The sequence below is a fragment of the Brachyhypopomus gauderio genome, chromosome 4 (genome assembly GCF_052324685.1).
Source record: "Brachyhypopomus gauderio isolate BG-103 chromosome 4, BGAUD_0.2, whole genome shotgun sequence".
Lineage (NCBI taxonomy): Eukaryota > Metazoa > Chordata > Actinopteri > Gymnotiformes > Hypopomidae > Brachyhypopomus > Brachyhypopomus gauderio.
Window position 1 is genome coordinate 8,079,617 of NC_135214.1, and position 16,631 is coordinate 8,096,247.

The 16,631-nt window shown below is 41.3% G+C and overlaps 1 protein-coding gene across 3 annotated transcripts; it reads left to right on the plus strand.

Moving 5' to 3' along the window:
* Positions 1–1,511: 1,511 nt before the first annotated feature.
* On the plus strand, positions 1,512–15,052 carry egfl6 (EGF-like-domain, multiple 6). Of its 3 annotated transcripts, none has more exons than XM_077001955.1 (13): positions 1,512–2,000; positions 5,637–5,743; positions 6,084–6,176; positions 6,329–6,448; positions 6,726–6,845; positions 7,045–7,179; positions 7,279–7,401; positions 7,942–8,004; positions 10,405–10,632; positions 13,307–13,369; positions 13,464–13,559; positions 13,871–14,142; positions 14,373–15,052. In XM_077001955.1, exons 1-13 carry the CDS (start codon positions 1,930–1,932, stop codon positions 14,475–14,477), a joined length of 1,596 nt encoding a protein of 531 aa, XP_076858070.1. In that variant the 5' UTR covers positions 1,512–1,929; the 3' UTR covers positions 14,478–15,052. The 3 variants fall into 3 exon arrangements, with proteins under 3 accessions (XP_076858070.1, XP_076858069.1, XP_076858071.1); XM_077001954.1 differs by having other exon boundaries at positions 1,708–2,000; positions 10,405–10,665; XM_077001956.1 differs by lacking the exon at positions 7,942–8,004 and having other exon boundaries at positions 1,711–2,000; positions 10,405–10,665.
* Positions 15,053–16,631: the final 1,579 nt, after the last annotated feature.

Below are 16,631 nucleotides of genomic sequence, written 5' to 3' on the forward strand. Positions count from 1 at the left end.
TGAACCCTTCATAACCCTTTCTGAACCCTTCATAAACCTTTCATAACCTTTCATAACCCTTTCCGAACCCTTCATAACCCTTTCTGAACCTTTCATAACCATTTTTGAAAGTCAATTAAGGGATGAAGCACACATCATCTTGACATTAGTACATGTTACAGAAACATTTGTTTTCCTGTTGTAATGTTACATTTGGAATTGTCTTCTGGCAACTGTGTAGCCCTGTCGTCAGTCAGTCAAAGCACGGTGAACGCCTGCTGAGACGATCAAAGAGTCTGGGACAAGGAAGCTGCCTCACTTCACTCCGGCTTTCACAGGATAGGATGTCCCTTCAAACACACGACGAAATAGAAAAACATTTATCTGGCTACTGAAAAAAGGGAGACAATTTGTCATGACATCAATGTCGTTTTTCATCTTTCCCCTTTATGAGGACACAGGACTTTGATGTTTTTCTCTTTTGAGCCCTGTATCCTGTCAGTCAGAAATATGAATTTTTCAATACGATTCACAGAGCAGGACATTCCTGCCATGACCTCATCATTCATTGGTATTTGTGTTTACTGTCCGTGCACATGGCATTTCTGAAGCCCTCTTCAACTCTGCTGCAAAAATTCTTTCTTTTTCTTTTCAGTGTGATAGCTAAGCTGAATGAAGCCATGTTGAAAATGTTGGGTTTAATACATGTTGATAAAACAGGGAATAAACTGGGATTTCAATGAAAGATAAAATTAATGAGTTGGTTTTTAAAAGGAAAACAGAAAGGAGAGAGTAGATGCTATAACCAGAACAACTTGGCAGTTCCTGCTCTGTGGCGTCCTGCAGAAACAAGGACTTTTCTGAACAGGAAGACAATGTGTGTCAACGTAATGTGACTATGCGACAGGGTTCTAACTGCAAGTACTAAAATGATCAGTACATTGTTTAAAACATCTACAAATGTCAATGTAGAAGTCAGGCTTTTCACTGTTTCTTCAACATTATTGTGAGTCATTGTTTTGACATTTATAACAAACATATAATATATAACATATAATACATAATATATAACATAGGCTATATGTATATATATATATATATATATATATATATATATATATATATATATATATATATTTTTTTTTTGTTCTTGGTTTGTTTTATGAGTAAGCACTTTTCTGAACCTGATCTGTGAACATACTGTATCTTCTGTTAATGATAAGTCCAGGTGCTCCTTAAATTAAACTTCAAGTTAAACTCTAATTACAACTAATGAATTACAATTGACCCTTAATAATTAACTTGCTTAAAACCCTTACTAAACTAACCCTTGCCCTTAAATAACAACCAAGGACAATGTCAGAAGCAGGCATAACAGTGACACTTGACATATATACATATAACATTGCACCAGTAAATCAGTATACCAGTATATGGCTAAAGGAAAACCAGCTTTCATTGTAATACATAATCTTGACACTTAATCCTTCCCATAAAGCAGCTGAGGTTAGGGTTAGAGTTAAAGGATCCTTTTACACCCTGAAGCTACTAAGTCTTATACCCATCAATCACAGATTTTAGGGTAGAATTTTTAAAAGAAGACATCTATGAGTCCCTTCAGCCCACCCCTAACACCCAAACATTCAACGCTCTACCAGCCATTCTGTGGAATTTTAGTGCAGTGAAGTGAGACACGTCTGGGACAGTGTGCTCAGGACGGGGAGGGTGTTGGGGAGCTGCTGAGAGGGGAGAGGGGAGCACAGAACAGAAGCACAGACATACAGGCAAGTCAGCGATCAGCCAACTGGACTTGTGCTTCAGACGTCTTGTACACTGATTTTTAGACAAAAAAATACCATAGCTAACCCGGAAGTAAACATAAGAAACAAAAGAAAGAAAGAAAGACCAGAGAGGGAGAGAAGGAAATCTGAGCAGAAATCATCCTCAAACATGAACGCAGTCGCCTGGATAACCTCACTGTGTTTTCTTCTACACACTTGTTCTGGAAGAGCTGAGTTCAGGTAGGTGACCTGTTCTGAGATTATTCCTCTACGTGCTATTGTCACAGCACAATGTGTTACTAAAGAACACTTTACCAGATTCTACAAGTGGCAAACAAACCTGCAGGCTATTCTGTGAGTTCTGTTTTGAGGAGATGTTTATTACTTCCTCATAACGTAACTTGGCACATATGGTATTCAGGGGTGTAATTTAAACTTCAGTAGGTGAATTCCTCCACAGTGTCAAGGCAAAAGTGGTTAACAGCAGTTGTCTCAATATTGTATTCCAGGCAGAACCAGCAGTGCTGTCTGCTACACTTATTTGAGAAGGCTGCATCTTGTAACTTCACTGTTACTTGTTTATATGGAATTCATTTAAAGTCTCATATTTCATCAAATGAACAGTGTAGATTTCACTAGGGTTTTATTACAGTCAAAACTGTGATGTCTGAGGTTTGTCCAATGTAAAATAAGTTAACATAAATCTTTTGCATTTACATATGACAGATGTTATGATAAATGTATTTTTGATACCATGAAACCATACATTGATGTTGTTTTACTGGGTCATAGCTGTGAAGCATGGTAGCTGTTAATAACCAGTGGCCCACATGTTAGCTGAGTGAAGGTTCTCATATGGCTCCTGTGTGGGCTATTCTGGTTTATTTCAATCATCTCTCAGATTCCTCCATCCGTCTGCAGCCTGATATCTGCTTTTAGGGTTAGGGTTAATCTGATCTATCTGCTTTTAGAGTTAGAGTTAATCTGATCTGATCTGCTTTTAGGAACCCAACAGAGAAGCTTGCAGGACTGAAAATATCTGGTCCACTGAATACAGTACTAGGGTTTAACACTGAATACAGGACTAGAGTATATCACTGGATACATCACTCGGGTGTAACACTAGATACAGGACTAGGGTATTATACTGAATACAGCACTAGGGTATAACACTAGATACAGAACTAGGGTATAACACCAGGCACGGCACTGGGGTATACTGAGGTATAGTACTGGGATATACTGGTGTATAACATTGGTATTTACTGTGGAAAAGTACTGGGGTATACCAGGCGAAAATGTTACTGGGGTATGCTGGGTTATAGTACTGGGGTATACCATGGAAAATGTTACTGGGGTATGCTGGGTTATAGTGTTGGGGTATACTGGGGTATAACATTGGGATTTACGTGGGAGTAGTACTGGGGTATTCTGGGGTATAGTACTTGATGCTTGCACCTTGTCTGTCCATTCGGTAGAATTTAAATGGAAGCTTCTTAACTATCTGAACTGTGGACATGGGAAGACCATTAAACTTACTAAATCATGAAATAAAACTATTAAAATAAAGATCTCCTATTAAAAACTAGAAAAAAACCAAAGAAACAGCATATTTGAATATTCATGTTACTGGCCAAAGAAGTATTTGGGATTTCCATGTCTCTGAGGTATAGCTGTTTCACCAGATTTCTGAGGTGTAGCTGTGATGGTGTACAGGTGTAGATGTGGTGGGGTAGAGGTGTAGATGTGGTCATGTAGAGGTGTAGCTGTGGTGGGGTAGAGGTGTAGATTTGGTCATGTAGAGGTGTAGTTGTGATGGTGTACAGGTGTAGATGTGGTGGTGTAGAGGTGTAGCTGTGGTGGTGTAGAGGTGTAGATGTGGTAGTGTAGAGGTGTAGATGTGGTGATGTAGAGGTGTAGATGTGGTGGTGTAGAGGTGTAGCTGTGGTGGTGTAGAGGTGTAGATGTGGTGATGTAGAGGTGTAGATGTGGTGATGTAGAGGTGTAGCTGTGGTAGTGTAGAGGTGTAGATGTGGTGGTGTAGAGGTGTAGCTGTGGTGGTGTAGAGGTGTAGCTGTGGTGATGTAGAGGTGTAGATGTGGTGATGTAGAGGTGTAGATGTGGTAGTGTAGAGGTGTAGATGTGGTGATGTAGAGGTGTAGATGTGGTGGTGTAGAGGTGTAGCTGTGGTAGTGTAGAGGTGTAGATGTGGTGGTGTAGAGGTGTAGCTGTGGTGGTGTAGAGGTGTAGATGTGGTAGTGTAGAGGTGTAGATGTGGTGATGTAGAGGTGTAGATGTGGTGGTGTAGAGGTGTAGCTGTGGTGGTGTAGAGGTGTAGATGTGGTGATGTAGAGGTGTAGATGTGGTGATGTAGAGGTGTAGCTGTGGTAGTGTAGAGGTGTAGATGTGGTGGTGTATAGGTGTAGCTGTGGTGGTGTAGAGGTGTAGCTGTGGTGATGTAGAGGTGTAGATGTGGTGATGTAGAGGTGTAGATGTGGTAGTGTAGAGGTGTAGATGTGGTGATGTAGAGGTGTAGATGTGGTGGTGTAGAGGTGTAGCTGTGGTAGTGTAGAGGTGTAGATGTGGTGGTGTAGAGGTGTAGATGTGGTGGTGTAGAGGTGTAGATGTGGTGGTGTAGAGGTGTAGATGTGGTGATGTAGAGGTGTAGATGTGGTGATGTAGAGGTGTAGATGTGGTAATGTAGAGGTGTAGATGTGGTGATGTAGAGGTGTAGATGTGGTGGTGTAGAGGTGTAGATGTGGTAGTGTACAGGTGTAGATGTGGTGGTGTAGAGGTGTAGCTGTGGTGATGTAGAGGTGTAGATGTGGTGATGTAGAGGTGTAGATGTGGTGGTGTAGAGGTGTAGATGTGGTGGTGTAGAGGTGTAGCTGTGGTGTAGAGGTGTAGATGTGGTGGTGTAGAAGTGTAGTTGTTTTGTTAGTAATTGCAGCTGTATCCCTGCCCCCATAGTTCAAAGCCTTGTTCAGAGTTCCATCTGTTCAAATACAGCATGTGGCCTAATTACAGCAGAAAGCTGCTGAATGTGGCAGCTGTGTGGAGGTCTGGTGGTGGAGCACGACCTCCTGCTGGCCCAGGTGCTGTGTCTCTCCTTCCCATGATGCACTGCCACCCTGGTGTGCTCATTTACCTGCTTCACAGAGTTTAAAGCTGTAATCAGCCCCGCAGAGCCTACAGCACAGAACTCATCTACCGTCTGTAATGCATGGAAGTTTGTTTTCAACAACTATGCACTTCAATAAGGTGCAGTCAGCATTTGTTCAGTTTGTTCAGTCTGTGTAGCATGAACTTAAAAGTCAGAATCTCATCATGTATAATATGGAAATGAAATGCCATGAGTTGTGCACAAGAATATAAACCCTAATCTAACTCTAATCTAACCCTAACACTAACCCTAAATCTCTAGATGCAGGTGCTTGTTCAGGTTTTTATTAACCAGGCAGACTACACACTGAACACTCAAACACATAGTAGTAGTGTTTTCCATTTTTCACTTCAGTGTGTAGTAAATCCAACGTACAGCGTTGGCTGCTGTGCGTTAAGTTTAGACAAAAGGAGACAGTTTCATAAATTGGGTCTTAGCGACTGCAAAAAACTAAATTATTGAGAAGAAATGTATTGCAGTAATACAATAATGCTAATGTAAATAATACAAAGATACAGAGGTGAACATGAAGATTGATGGGTGTGGTATTTTCAAGACTGCAAAAGTTCATGGTCATAGTATTACGGTAAAAGTACTATGATAACAGTACCATAGTAATGTGTTATTGTGTGTTACAGTGTGGTATTGTGTTTTACTATGTTGTGTTATTGTGTGTTACTGATGTGACCTGTCTCCCACCGTGCCCCTGAAAGGCAAAGCAGACAGATCTCTGTTGGGAACCAACCAGGTGTTTGTCGCTATGGAAACAGGCTGGAGTGTTGCTATGGCTGGAAGAAAAATAGCAAAGGGCACTGTGAAGGTAAAAGCTGATCTTGGGTTATGAATATTTTAATCAGATTAAAACATTTCGCTCAGTCAAACTGTTATCTCGAGTTTGTTCCATTATTATGTTATTGCATGTTGCATGTTGCATGTGCTTTCAAAATACAGGAAACTGTGAAGGAAACATTACATTTGGGACAGGTTGAAATTGACTAGGACTTTTACAAATGTCCAAATTTACAAATGTACAAATATGGGCTTTCATTCGATGTGTGAACTCGTGTGACCTTGCTCCAAGCCGTTTCCTTTAGTAATATGTCTTCCCTTCTCTCTCTCTCTTTCTCTCTCTCTCTCTCTCTCTCTCTTTGTTTTACCAGCCCAATGTGAATTAGGGTGCAAATATGGCGAGTGCATCGGCCATAACAAATGCCAGTGCTTTCCGGGTTACAGTGGAAAGACATGTAGCCAAGGTTGGTCAGAAGGGTCAGCGTTTCTATCCGTTTTGGTCCTGTTGTCCTATCACACATTTTTCACTCCCTCCAGTCCCTCCTGTCCCTGCTGTCCCTCCTGTCACTGCTGTCCCTGGCTGTGACTGACTTTGTCTCTCTCTCTTCGGCTCCAGATCTGAACGAATGTGGCCTGAAGCCACGACCCTGTGAGCACAGATGTATGAACACATTTGGCAGCTACATGTGCTACTGCCTGAATGGATACACTCTTACCTCTGATGGCTCTTGTGCCAGTGAGTGTTCTGTTGTCCTGCCTTTGCTCCTAACAACAACACACCACATAAGATGGACCTTCTATAGTGTCAATTAATCCACAGTGGGTAGATCCCAAAGGTCTTCCAGTTTATTTTGCTGCACAAAAGTGTATATTTGTTTGCCCATCTCCAATGAGATCTCAGTAATATCAACAAAGTACTTTGTAGAGTTCTTGTTTTTAGAAAGTTTTAGAAAGTGTTTGACTTCTTTTGTGCTGTGTTTGACTGTGCTCCTCCTGTGCTGTGTGCTGCACAGGCTCAAGGACATGTGCTCTGGCGCACTGTCAGTACGGCTGTGAGGAGGTCCAGGGGGAGACCCGCTGCCTCTGTCCCTCTGCTGGTCTCCAGCTCGGCCAGGATCGCAAAACCTGCGTGGGTAAGTGCAGTCTGCCCAGTTACCTAGACGACACTCCCAAATCCCTTTGCTCATTTGTTACCATATCAGTTCCAACCCTTAGGGGACATTCACTGCAAACTAAAACTGCCAATAGTACTCAATGCTAAATACTATGTAGAAGTAATGTGAAAACAGTAATAAACAATTAATATGCCTAATATGTTGTTTCCGTTGTTAGACATTGATGAATGTATCACTGGTAAGAACCAGTGTCCATACAACCGGCAGTGTGTCAATACGTTTGGCAGCTACATTTGCAAATGCCAGGGTGGTTACGACCTGAAGTACGTGGATGGCAGATACGACTGTGTGGGTAAGAACCAGCATCAGCTGCAAAGCATTGTGGTATGGACATGATGTCAACTGCCTGTAAGCTGTTTCCCCTCCTGCACGTTTTGCTTTTAACTTTCAGATATTGATGAATGTATCACCAACGCTCATAAATGCAGCCACCATGCAGAATGCATCAACACACAAGGGTCCTACAAGTGCAAATGCAGGCAAGGTTTCCGTGGCAGTGGGCTGGACTGCACAGGTGAGCGCTCCCTCCATCATACCCTCCAGAACCACTGCATTAGGTACACCACAGATATGCTGTCAGAGAACACGGTGGCTGCCAAAAGCTGCTTACTGGTTTCAGAGCCGAAACCCAGGCAGTAGGATGAATAAGGCCTGAAAGTGGAATCCCACCTGTGTAAATCTCTGCTTTTGTATCCAACCATGTAATGGAAGCACCAAAGCAAAGATACAGCCGCTGTGTCTGGCAGGGGAGCCAGAGGGGAGTCAGAGGGGAGACACAGGGGAGCCAGAGGGGAGTCAGAGGGGAGCCAGAGGAGAGCCACAGGGGAGGCACAGGGGAGCCACAGGGGAGCCTGAGGGGAGCTACAGGGGAGCCACAGGGGAGCCACAGAGGAGGCACAGGGGAATCATAGGGGAGTCACAGGGGATTCACAGGGGAGCTACAGGGGAGTCACAGCATGATTTTCGTGTAGTAGAAGGGATGGCTGGTGTTTTAAAAATGATTTGAAAGCCAGAGGGGCTATGTGTAAATAAAGATTTTCTTTTTGTGTTTTAGTAAAGCCATTTTATCGCAGCTCCTGGGATGGGGAAAAAGGCAGTGCAGATGAGTTTCCTAATGGTGAGAAGGCACAGACATATAAGTCTGACTGCATGGCTCATGCTGATCTCAGATCTGCCTGATATGGGTCTTGATCCCGACAGTTATCTATAGACATTAACCTTGAGGTTTGGTCTGAGAAGAGTCTGAGAAGTGTATTTTCTGCAATAATCTGACCTAACACAAAGAGCCAGGGAGAAGGCAAAAAGCAAGACTGATCTCATATCAGCCATTATGATTAACATGTAGCCAGGCGTTACCATCTTGCATCTCGCGTTACCCTCTCACGTTACCCTCTCTATTGCTTTTTATGATAGACCCAGGCCTTTCCACCTTGCACAAGTGTGTCATTTTTAGTTGTTGTAATTTTTTGTGACAGCATGAATAAGTTGCTTTCTTATACACAGAAGAAAAACTGCTCTGTCGATACACAGAACATTCCCTTTTGTGCTGTATTGTTACGTTTGCATGAAACAAATCAATGTGTATGCATGTCTTCAAGCTTAAAATCAGGATCTACCAATGACAAGGAGACCAGATCATTTTCTAAGCATTCCTCTGAAGCGATCCGTCATGTTCCCAATACTCCAACTTTTCTAAATAAGCACAGAGAGATTGTGTGCCACAAGATAGAGGTCTGATCAAAAACATGGTTATAATTACCCTGGCAGTTAAAGTACTGTTTGCAGGTACGTATGCCATTCACCGATGATTAGCATTTGGAAGCATTTAAAAGTATTTCAAGGGAGTGATCCCCTCCCTCTGTTTGATTGGTTTGGTGTTAAAAGTAATTTTGTATGGATTGCAAAAAAATTTGCTTAGTATCTGGTTTGTTCAATTGCAGATGCAAAAAGCAGGTTAAGCTGTGGATTATTCCATCCGAGCTTGAAAATGCTGAATTGATTAAACAGGTGTAATTAGGTTAGGGTTCAAAGTCCTTCTGGATTGGAACATTTAGCCCTACCTTTCCTCGTCTGAACAGCCTTAACTCCGCAGTTCGACACTTATTTTGAGCATGCTCAGTGAAGGTGCATGTAACCGATCTTACAGTTTTTCTCAGTCTATTTGGTATATTTCTCACATCATGGTTTACATTGGCATCACAACAGATGATTTTAAGATGATTAATATGGAAGGCATGGTAAGCAGTGTTGCCATAGTTACTTTGAAACAGTAATCCGACTACTGACTACTGACTACTTCTTTAAAAAGTAACTCAGTTAAGTTACTGACTACTTGCTTTTAAAAGTAACTAAGTTAGATTACTTTTAGTTACTTTCAGCAGAGGCTGATCCCCCGCCCCTATAACATGAAAATGACTACCAGTTCTGCCAATACTCACTTTATTGACATGTATTTTAACCGGAACATCAAAAATGACACTGGCATTTGTAAACTTTTTCTTGAAATAGGCTTACATGTTTTTTAAATAAATAAATAAGACAGTCTTTCTGTTCAACTCCGCCCACTTACAGGGTTGCCAACTGTCACGCATTGAGACACACGCATTTGACTGTCTTCACACGCTTACGCCACACTTCCGATATCTCACGCCGAAAAAAAAATCCAGTTTATTTACCTCTGATCCACATCTATGATTCAATGAGTTACTAGTTCGATCTGGCGCCAACCACCGGCGATCGATCGATCGCGATATAATACTGAATTTAGTCAATTTTACACCCCGCCCGGTAACAATTTACGTTCGCCGCCAAGCCCCGGTTTTTTTTTTTTTTTCAGGTTTGACGTTGTGTTTTTGAAAGTAGACAGCACTCTGTCGCCAGGACAGAGTGTACAACGGACCTTAATGTTGTCTTCCTTAGCCGAAATAAAATCAAAATAATGCCTGTATTTCCAGCTGCTAAAGGCGAACCTCTCCTTCCATCTGACTTTGGCGCCGCAGAGCAGAGATGACGTAACCGCGTAAGAAACGTGTAGCCAAAAAATAAGAATGAATAAATATAACCTACGTTCCCCCGAAATGCAGAAATAGTAACGCACGATGTTTTAGATAAGTAACTTTAATCTGACTACTAGTTTTTAAATAGTAGTTGCGTTAGACTACTCGTTACTGAAAAAAGTAGTCCGACTACAGTAACGCGTTACTAAGTAACGCGTTACCGGCATCACTGATGGTAAGTCATTTGCTTTTATCATCTTTAAGGTTGTTGAAAACATGTGAGAGCCATTATGATGATGATGATGATGATGATGATTATTATTATTATTATTATTATTGTGTTTATTATTGTTGTGATGATTATTATTATGATTGATATGTGGTATTTGTGATCGTCCTGGCCTTATTTAAACACAGAAAAAACAGCAATGAAACAGCTTCAGAAATGCTCAGTGAGAATTCCAGAAGATACCCTCGACGAGTCTGTTCTCCAGGGCCGTAACCCTCCTCTCACCCTGTAGCTATCCCAGACCCACCTTCCAAGCTGCGAATCCTTGGAGGCAAGCTGGACAACAGCATCCTGGACCCCAAAGTGACCGAGGCACCCCGATTCCACCTTCAGCCCTTTGACTATGATGGTGAGGTCTATGTTGGACCCCCTGAAGAAGAGACACCAGCATTCCCAATGGAGCATGACGAGGAAGATGGAGGAGAAGGGAATGGAGAGAATGAGGGGAACCACGTGGATGGTGAGGAGCTGGACCCCAGAGGAGACGTGTTCTGTGAGTGATCTGTGTCCAAACACCAGTAGTTTAAAACCAATGAAATGGTTGAACTCGTCCTCAGATATATTGCTCAAATATATTATTTGTGTCCAACTCTTGTCACAGACATAAAACAAAATGGAAAATAGGTCAATTTTATCCATTATTCTTTGTAGTTGCGATAGATAGATATACATTCATATCCCTCAAGTCTGAATATTTTACATACATTTTTGCAGATCAGGGCACAGGTATGTGCACGTTCTCAGCAAAGAACAGTAACTTGTTTTCACCAATGACTGACACCAGCACAAACCCTGTGCATTATTTAGCACAAAATGTATAGCACGACCTAGAAGCAATCTGATGTAATCTGAGTAATTTCACTCATTTTAATCATCAGTTACCACTTGCAATCTTACGAGCTTACGTTCAGACGATAAAGGTTAGCAGACTTCTTTCAGATTTATGAGGTGAGAAAAAAACCCTTATCAGGCACTATTGAAACGAAACCACTACAACATTTACCAACAGGGTCACATGATCAACCCCATTGCAACAGCTCAGTGCTGTGTAGTGGACTAGCACCTTTGTAGTCAGAGACAAAAAGAAGGAATGAGATGCTCTTCATGGCCATTCTGGCTGAAGCCCTCCAGGGCTGTTTGGACATTTGAGTGAACGATGGTATAAGCTTTCACATTGTTGTTTCCCTGTAAAAGGTTACCTCAGATGTCTGGTCTACAGTGTGAAAAATTATCAATACAAACAACATCACAGCCAGCTAGGAATTAAATCTAGGAATTAAAAACTCACAGACCGAGTTTTTAAGGAGCTAATGTCTTAGTACAGGAGATTCCTGTGGCCCTGGTAAAAAAAAACAAACAAAAACAAAACAAAAAAAAACAAAAAAAAAAAACGGAACATCTGCTAGTAATATTTTAACAATCCATTTTCTGAGTCACCAGTGAACAATTCACCCAATTTCTTTTTTTTTTTTTTTTGCATTAAAGGAAACTTTAAACTGTTGTTTCTGAATTGTAAGTAAATTCAAGGATCACCTTTAGATAGGGGAGAAAAGTCTTGAGCATGGGGTCCAGCCCACTAAAGACGCTTTGGAGAGAGAGAGAGAGAGGCATGTGAAAGTCAAGGGTGGTTAAAACAATAAGTCATCTTGTCAAATGAAACAAAACTATGTCTTTTCAGACCTGCTGTGGTGTCAATCAAACACCCAAAATGAAAGTATATCACAGTAGTAGGAAATAAAAGCGATATGACTAGTATAGCACTTTGCAGACATTTTTAACACCGTAGGTATGTAAATAACACAAACATCATTTAGTGCCAGATACTCAAAGTGTGCACTGCAATATCTAAATGAACTTCCTTAATGTCAGTTTGGCTTGAGCTGCAGTCACTAAGTGCCAGCGAGGTACTGTGTGTCTGACCTTAAACAGTCCTGGGTGTTTGTGTCTCACTGAGCTTAAACAGCACTGGGTGTTTGTGTCTCACTGAGCTTAAACGGTACTGGGTGTTTGTGTCTCACTGAACTTAAACGGTACTGGGTGTTAATGGCTGTGTTCGAAATAGCCTACTACATACTACTGGCGTACTGATCGAGCACCAAATCAGTATGTCGTATGCAGTATGTGACCAAAATGAAATTTTCCAGTATGCGAAACATACCCGGACGACCTACTACTTCCGCAAAATATTCCAGTACGCGAACAGAGCTATCTTCGTGGTGTACTGCATCCCATCATGCAACGCTACGTTCACGTGACCCCGTAGTATGCTTTGCTTTTGTCGCATACTGGAAACTGTACTGCATACTACTACGAGGACCAGTATGCAGTATCCAGTATATACTGAGTCCAGTATGCAGTATCCAGTATGTAGTAGTCTATTTCGAACAGAGCCTGTGTTTCACTGAGCTTAAACAGCACTGGGTGTTTGTGTCTCACTGAGCTTAAACTGTACTGGGTGTTTGTGTCTCACGGAGCTTACACAGTCCTGGTTGTTTGTGTCTCACTGAGCTTAAACAGCACTGGGTGTTTGTGTCTCACTGAGCTTATACAGTCCTGGTTGTTTGTGTCGCACTGAGCTTGGTTTTTAGGAACAAGAGGAGACAGGCCTGAGACATTTATCAGCCTTTGGGGGAGGGGGGATTCCACTAGAAAGGCAAACAGACACCCCAAGGCTCAACTCTTCCCAACCCCCACCACACCGCCTGCCAGAAAGCAAAGACAGAAGCCTTTTATTAGTGCCCTCCAGAACAGCTGTTGGGTAGATGGGCCCGAGACTGAGGAAATAGTATGTCATCAGTGTTCAGATTGGCTACAAACACAGGCTCCTGCCTGAGTGTTCGCCACACCTGGCTGTGTACACCTCACTGTGAGTGACAGCAGGCGTGCTCAGGTGTCAGGTGTCCCACTGGTAAGAGGAGACGGATGACTGACACATGGACATGTAGCCACTTGCTGACCCAACGCACACAGCTGCAGGCTTTATGTGAAACAATGTGCAAATAATCACATACATGTCCTTGGTGCATTACTCACACGCCATTTATTCTGAGGTTTTGTTAGAATAACATAATAAAACTGTATTTAAGTTGCATTTTGACACTGTACTATACCAGTAAGTCTTATTTGTTTCACAGATGAGTCGATCTACAGTCCAGAGGAGGAGTTTAAGGAGATACATGCAGCTCCTCTACAGCAGAGTATGATAGTCCTCTACAGCTCCTCAGCAGAGGGTCACATCACTACTTCTGCACTATGTGGCTTGTATTCACATGTCCAAATGTCCAAATGCAGGACACGTGATGGACTGCAGCTTTGACTCAGGAGCGTGTGAGTGGGTACAGGACAAGGAGGACAATCAGGACTGGATTGTGCACTACTACGAGAACGGTACCTGGTGACCATTTGGAGTTCACATGGCGACAGCATGTTTTATCGAAACAATCACGCATGGACCATTTAACTAAGTAACAGTAAGACTTAGAGGAGCTTATTCTAGTTCATTAGTAAGCACATCATCGGGAGTTACAGGAACATTTATGTTTATGTTTATGTGACTCCTCCTCAGTTTAATCTGTTGTGTTATGCTTTTTCACACAACCAATTAGCTGGACAGCTAGCAAGTTTCTATCTCCTGAGTCAAAAGCAAACTGGCTTTGCATTCTGTCTATCTGAGGCTGAAACCGCATTTGCTCTTTCAGGACTGCAGTACTACATGAGCCTCAGTGGGGCGGTGTCGGGACTCCCGGGGAGACGGGGGGAGGCGGCCCGGCTGAAACTGCTGCTGACTGACCACATGCAGCAGGGGCCCTTCTGTCTGAGCTTCAGCTACCGCATCACCGGCCGTCAAACTGTTTTGCGCGTGCTGCAGGACAACAGTGTCCACGCCGTGTGGGAGCAGAGACGTGGACACAGGGACGGCTGGCACACGGAGACTGTCACCATTACTTGGACTGACATAGCTCCACAAATGGTGAGGGACCACTAGTGACTCGTTCACTAATAAGTGCTCATCCCTTGGCTCTGTCTGTATGAGATGTAAGAATGAAAATTCACAGTTACAGTTTTTAGTAAACGCCTACAGTGGTCTGACCCATGAACTGACTCCCACACACTACTGGGCCTTACCTGCTGCTGATGGCGTAGAGGAATCTCTGTTACTGGTATCTCTGCAATCTCTTTATCATCCCTGTGTTCCACCAGATTATCTTCGAGGGAGTGCGCGGGAAGTTGGACACTGGCGAGATTGGGCTGGATAATGTGATTCTCATCTCAGGAGCCTGTCGACATGAAGCTGCCGTCTTCTAGAGGAGCCCCCGTTTAAGGAGTTTGGTGTCCTGTCACACGCAGATCAACACAATGCAAGCTGTTCATTGCCCTCAACGAGGCCCGATCTAAACAGCCTCATTCTGCCATTAAATGTGAACAATGTGCAGGATTTGTAATGTACTGGTATACAATATTGTGTATGGTGTCTTTCATACAATGGTGCTTACATTGTTTTGTTTATTTTGTGTAGGTTTTATTCAAATGATACATTTCATTCATAAAATGTGTAAGTGGAAAATAAGTGGTTGATGTAAGGTTGATATACACAGAAGGAAGATGCCTCATGAATAGACTTAAGAACTGAAGCTATACTTCATCATTGAGGCAAAGTCTTTTTAACCATAACAAAACAACATTTTACTGTTGCTCAACTTGCAAAGATACAAAGTAGAAAAGGTCAACTATTGAAGCCATTAACCCTCTGTGGTGAGTCCACTAATACTGAAGCCATAACACTAAAATATTAGTAACCATTAGTAACCATTAGTAAACAATCACTATTGGTATGGTGCTGTAGATTTTATCTTGACACATTAAAATGTTTTTTTAAGCTGCTTCTTATTTTTTGTGTTTATGCTACTTTGTGTATGTGAAGGTGTATGTGTGTGTGTGTGTATAGCACAATTTAACTTGAGGTGAAATGTAAATAATACTGCAATATAGTCATGTCCAAACTGTCTGGCACCAATGACAATATTTTTGTATAAACCCAGCAGAGCCCAGTCTTTTTACAACATGTTTTGTTACAAAGCAGCTTTACAAATGTTTAGGTGCAGATCCCTAAATAGCAAAGAAAAAAACTCCCTGGGCAGAATTAAGAATCATTGAGAAGACCAAGAACCAGGAGGGAGCCAGTGCTCCTAGGGCAGCCCATCTAATAAACCACCCATGTTTTATTGCATCACTCTCCATGTAACCATGTAGCTACATAATATACTCACATATACTAACATGCACTCACATAATAATAATAATAATAATAATAATAATAATAATAATAATAATTTCCCACTTATATAGTGCCTTTCAAAGTACCTAAGGACGCTTTAAAGAGAAATACAGAGAACAAAGACAAGAACGAAACAGACAAAAATAAAAACAATAGAAAGAAAAACAGAAATCCCATAGAACAGACCTAAGTTGAGGAAGTTGTGAGAAAATGTTGATTAAATAGATGTGTTTTTAGTTGAGCCTTGAATGTGTTGAGAGATGGTAAGAGACGGAGGGAGAGGGAAAGAGAGTTCCAGAGGGTTGGGGCCACCACACTAAAAGATCGACCACCCATGGTGCACAACTTGAATCTGGTAACAACTAAGAGACCAGAGTCAGATGACCGAAGCCGGCGAGTAGGGATAAAAATACACTCACGTTATATACTCACATAAAATACTCACAAAATACACTCACATAATAATATACTCACGGTATATACTCACATAAAATACTCACATAATACACTCACAGAAAATACTCACATAATACACTCACATAATAATACACTCACGGTATATACTCACATTATATATTCACATAATACACTCACATAATACATTCACATAATACACTCACATAATAATACACTCACAGTATATACTCACATAATACACATAATATATTCACTTAATAATACACTCACGGTATATACTCACATAAAATACATAATACACTCACATAATGATACACTCACGGTATATACTCACATAAAATACATAATACACTCACATAATATTATACTCACGGTATATACTCACATAAAATACATAATACACTCACATAATAATACACTCACGGTATATACTCACATAAAATACATAATACACTCACATAATAATACAATCATATGATATACTCAAATAAAATACTCACATAATGCACTCACATAATAATCTACTCACATTATATACTCACATAATACATTCACATAATACACTCACATAATATAATCCCATAATGTACTCACATAATGCACTCAAATAATACTAAAACCTGAAGAACCATGTTCCTCTTTAACTAATATATAATTTTATTTGTGTTTTGAATGTGGTTTCTATTTAACATATTACTATTACTATTTACTATTTTTATAGCGTGGAAAATCAATCAGAAAATATTTAAGTTTTCTGTTTTTTGTAT

What these genes read in the sequence shown, in the direction of transcription:
- egfl6 (XM_077001954.1), top strand. Translation starts at nt 1,930, where the DNA reads ATGAACGCAGTCGCCTGGATAACCTCACTGTGTTTTCTTCTACACACT. An exon ending in TGGCAGATACGACTGTGTGG is followed by an intron (nt 7,180 to 7,278) that starts GTAAGAACCAGC and finishes TTTAACTTTCAG; the next exon opens with ATATTGATGAATGTATCACC. An exon ending in CAGTGGGCTGGACTGCACAG is followed by an intron (nt 7,402 to 7,941) that starts GTGAGCGCTCCC and finishes TTTGTGTTTTAG; the next exon opens with TAAAGCCATTTTATCGCAGC.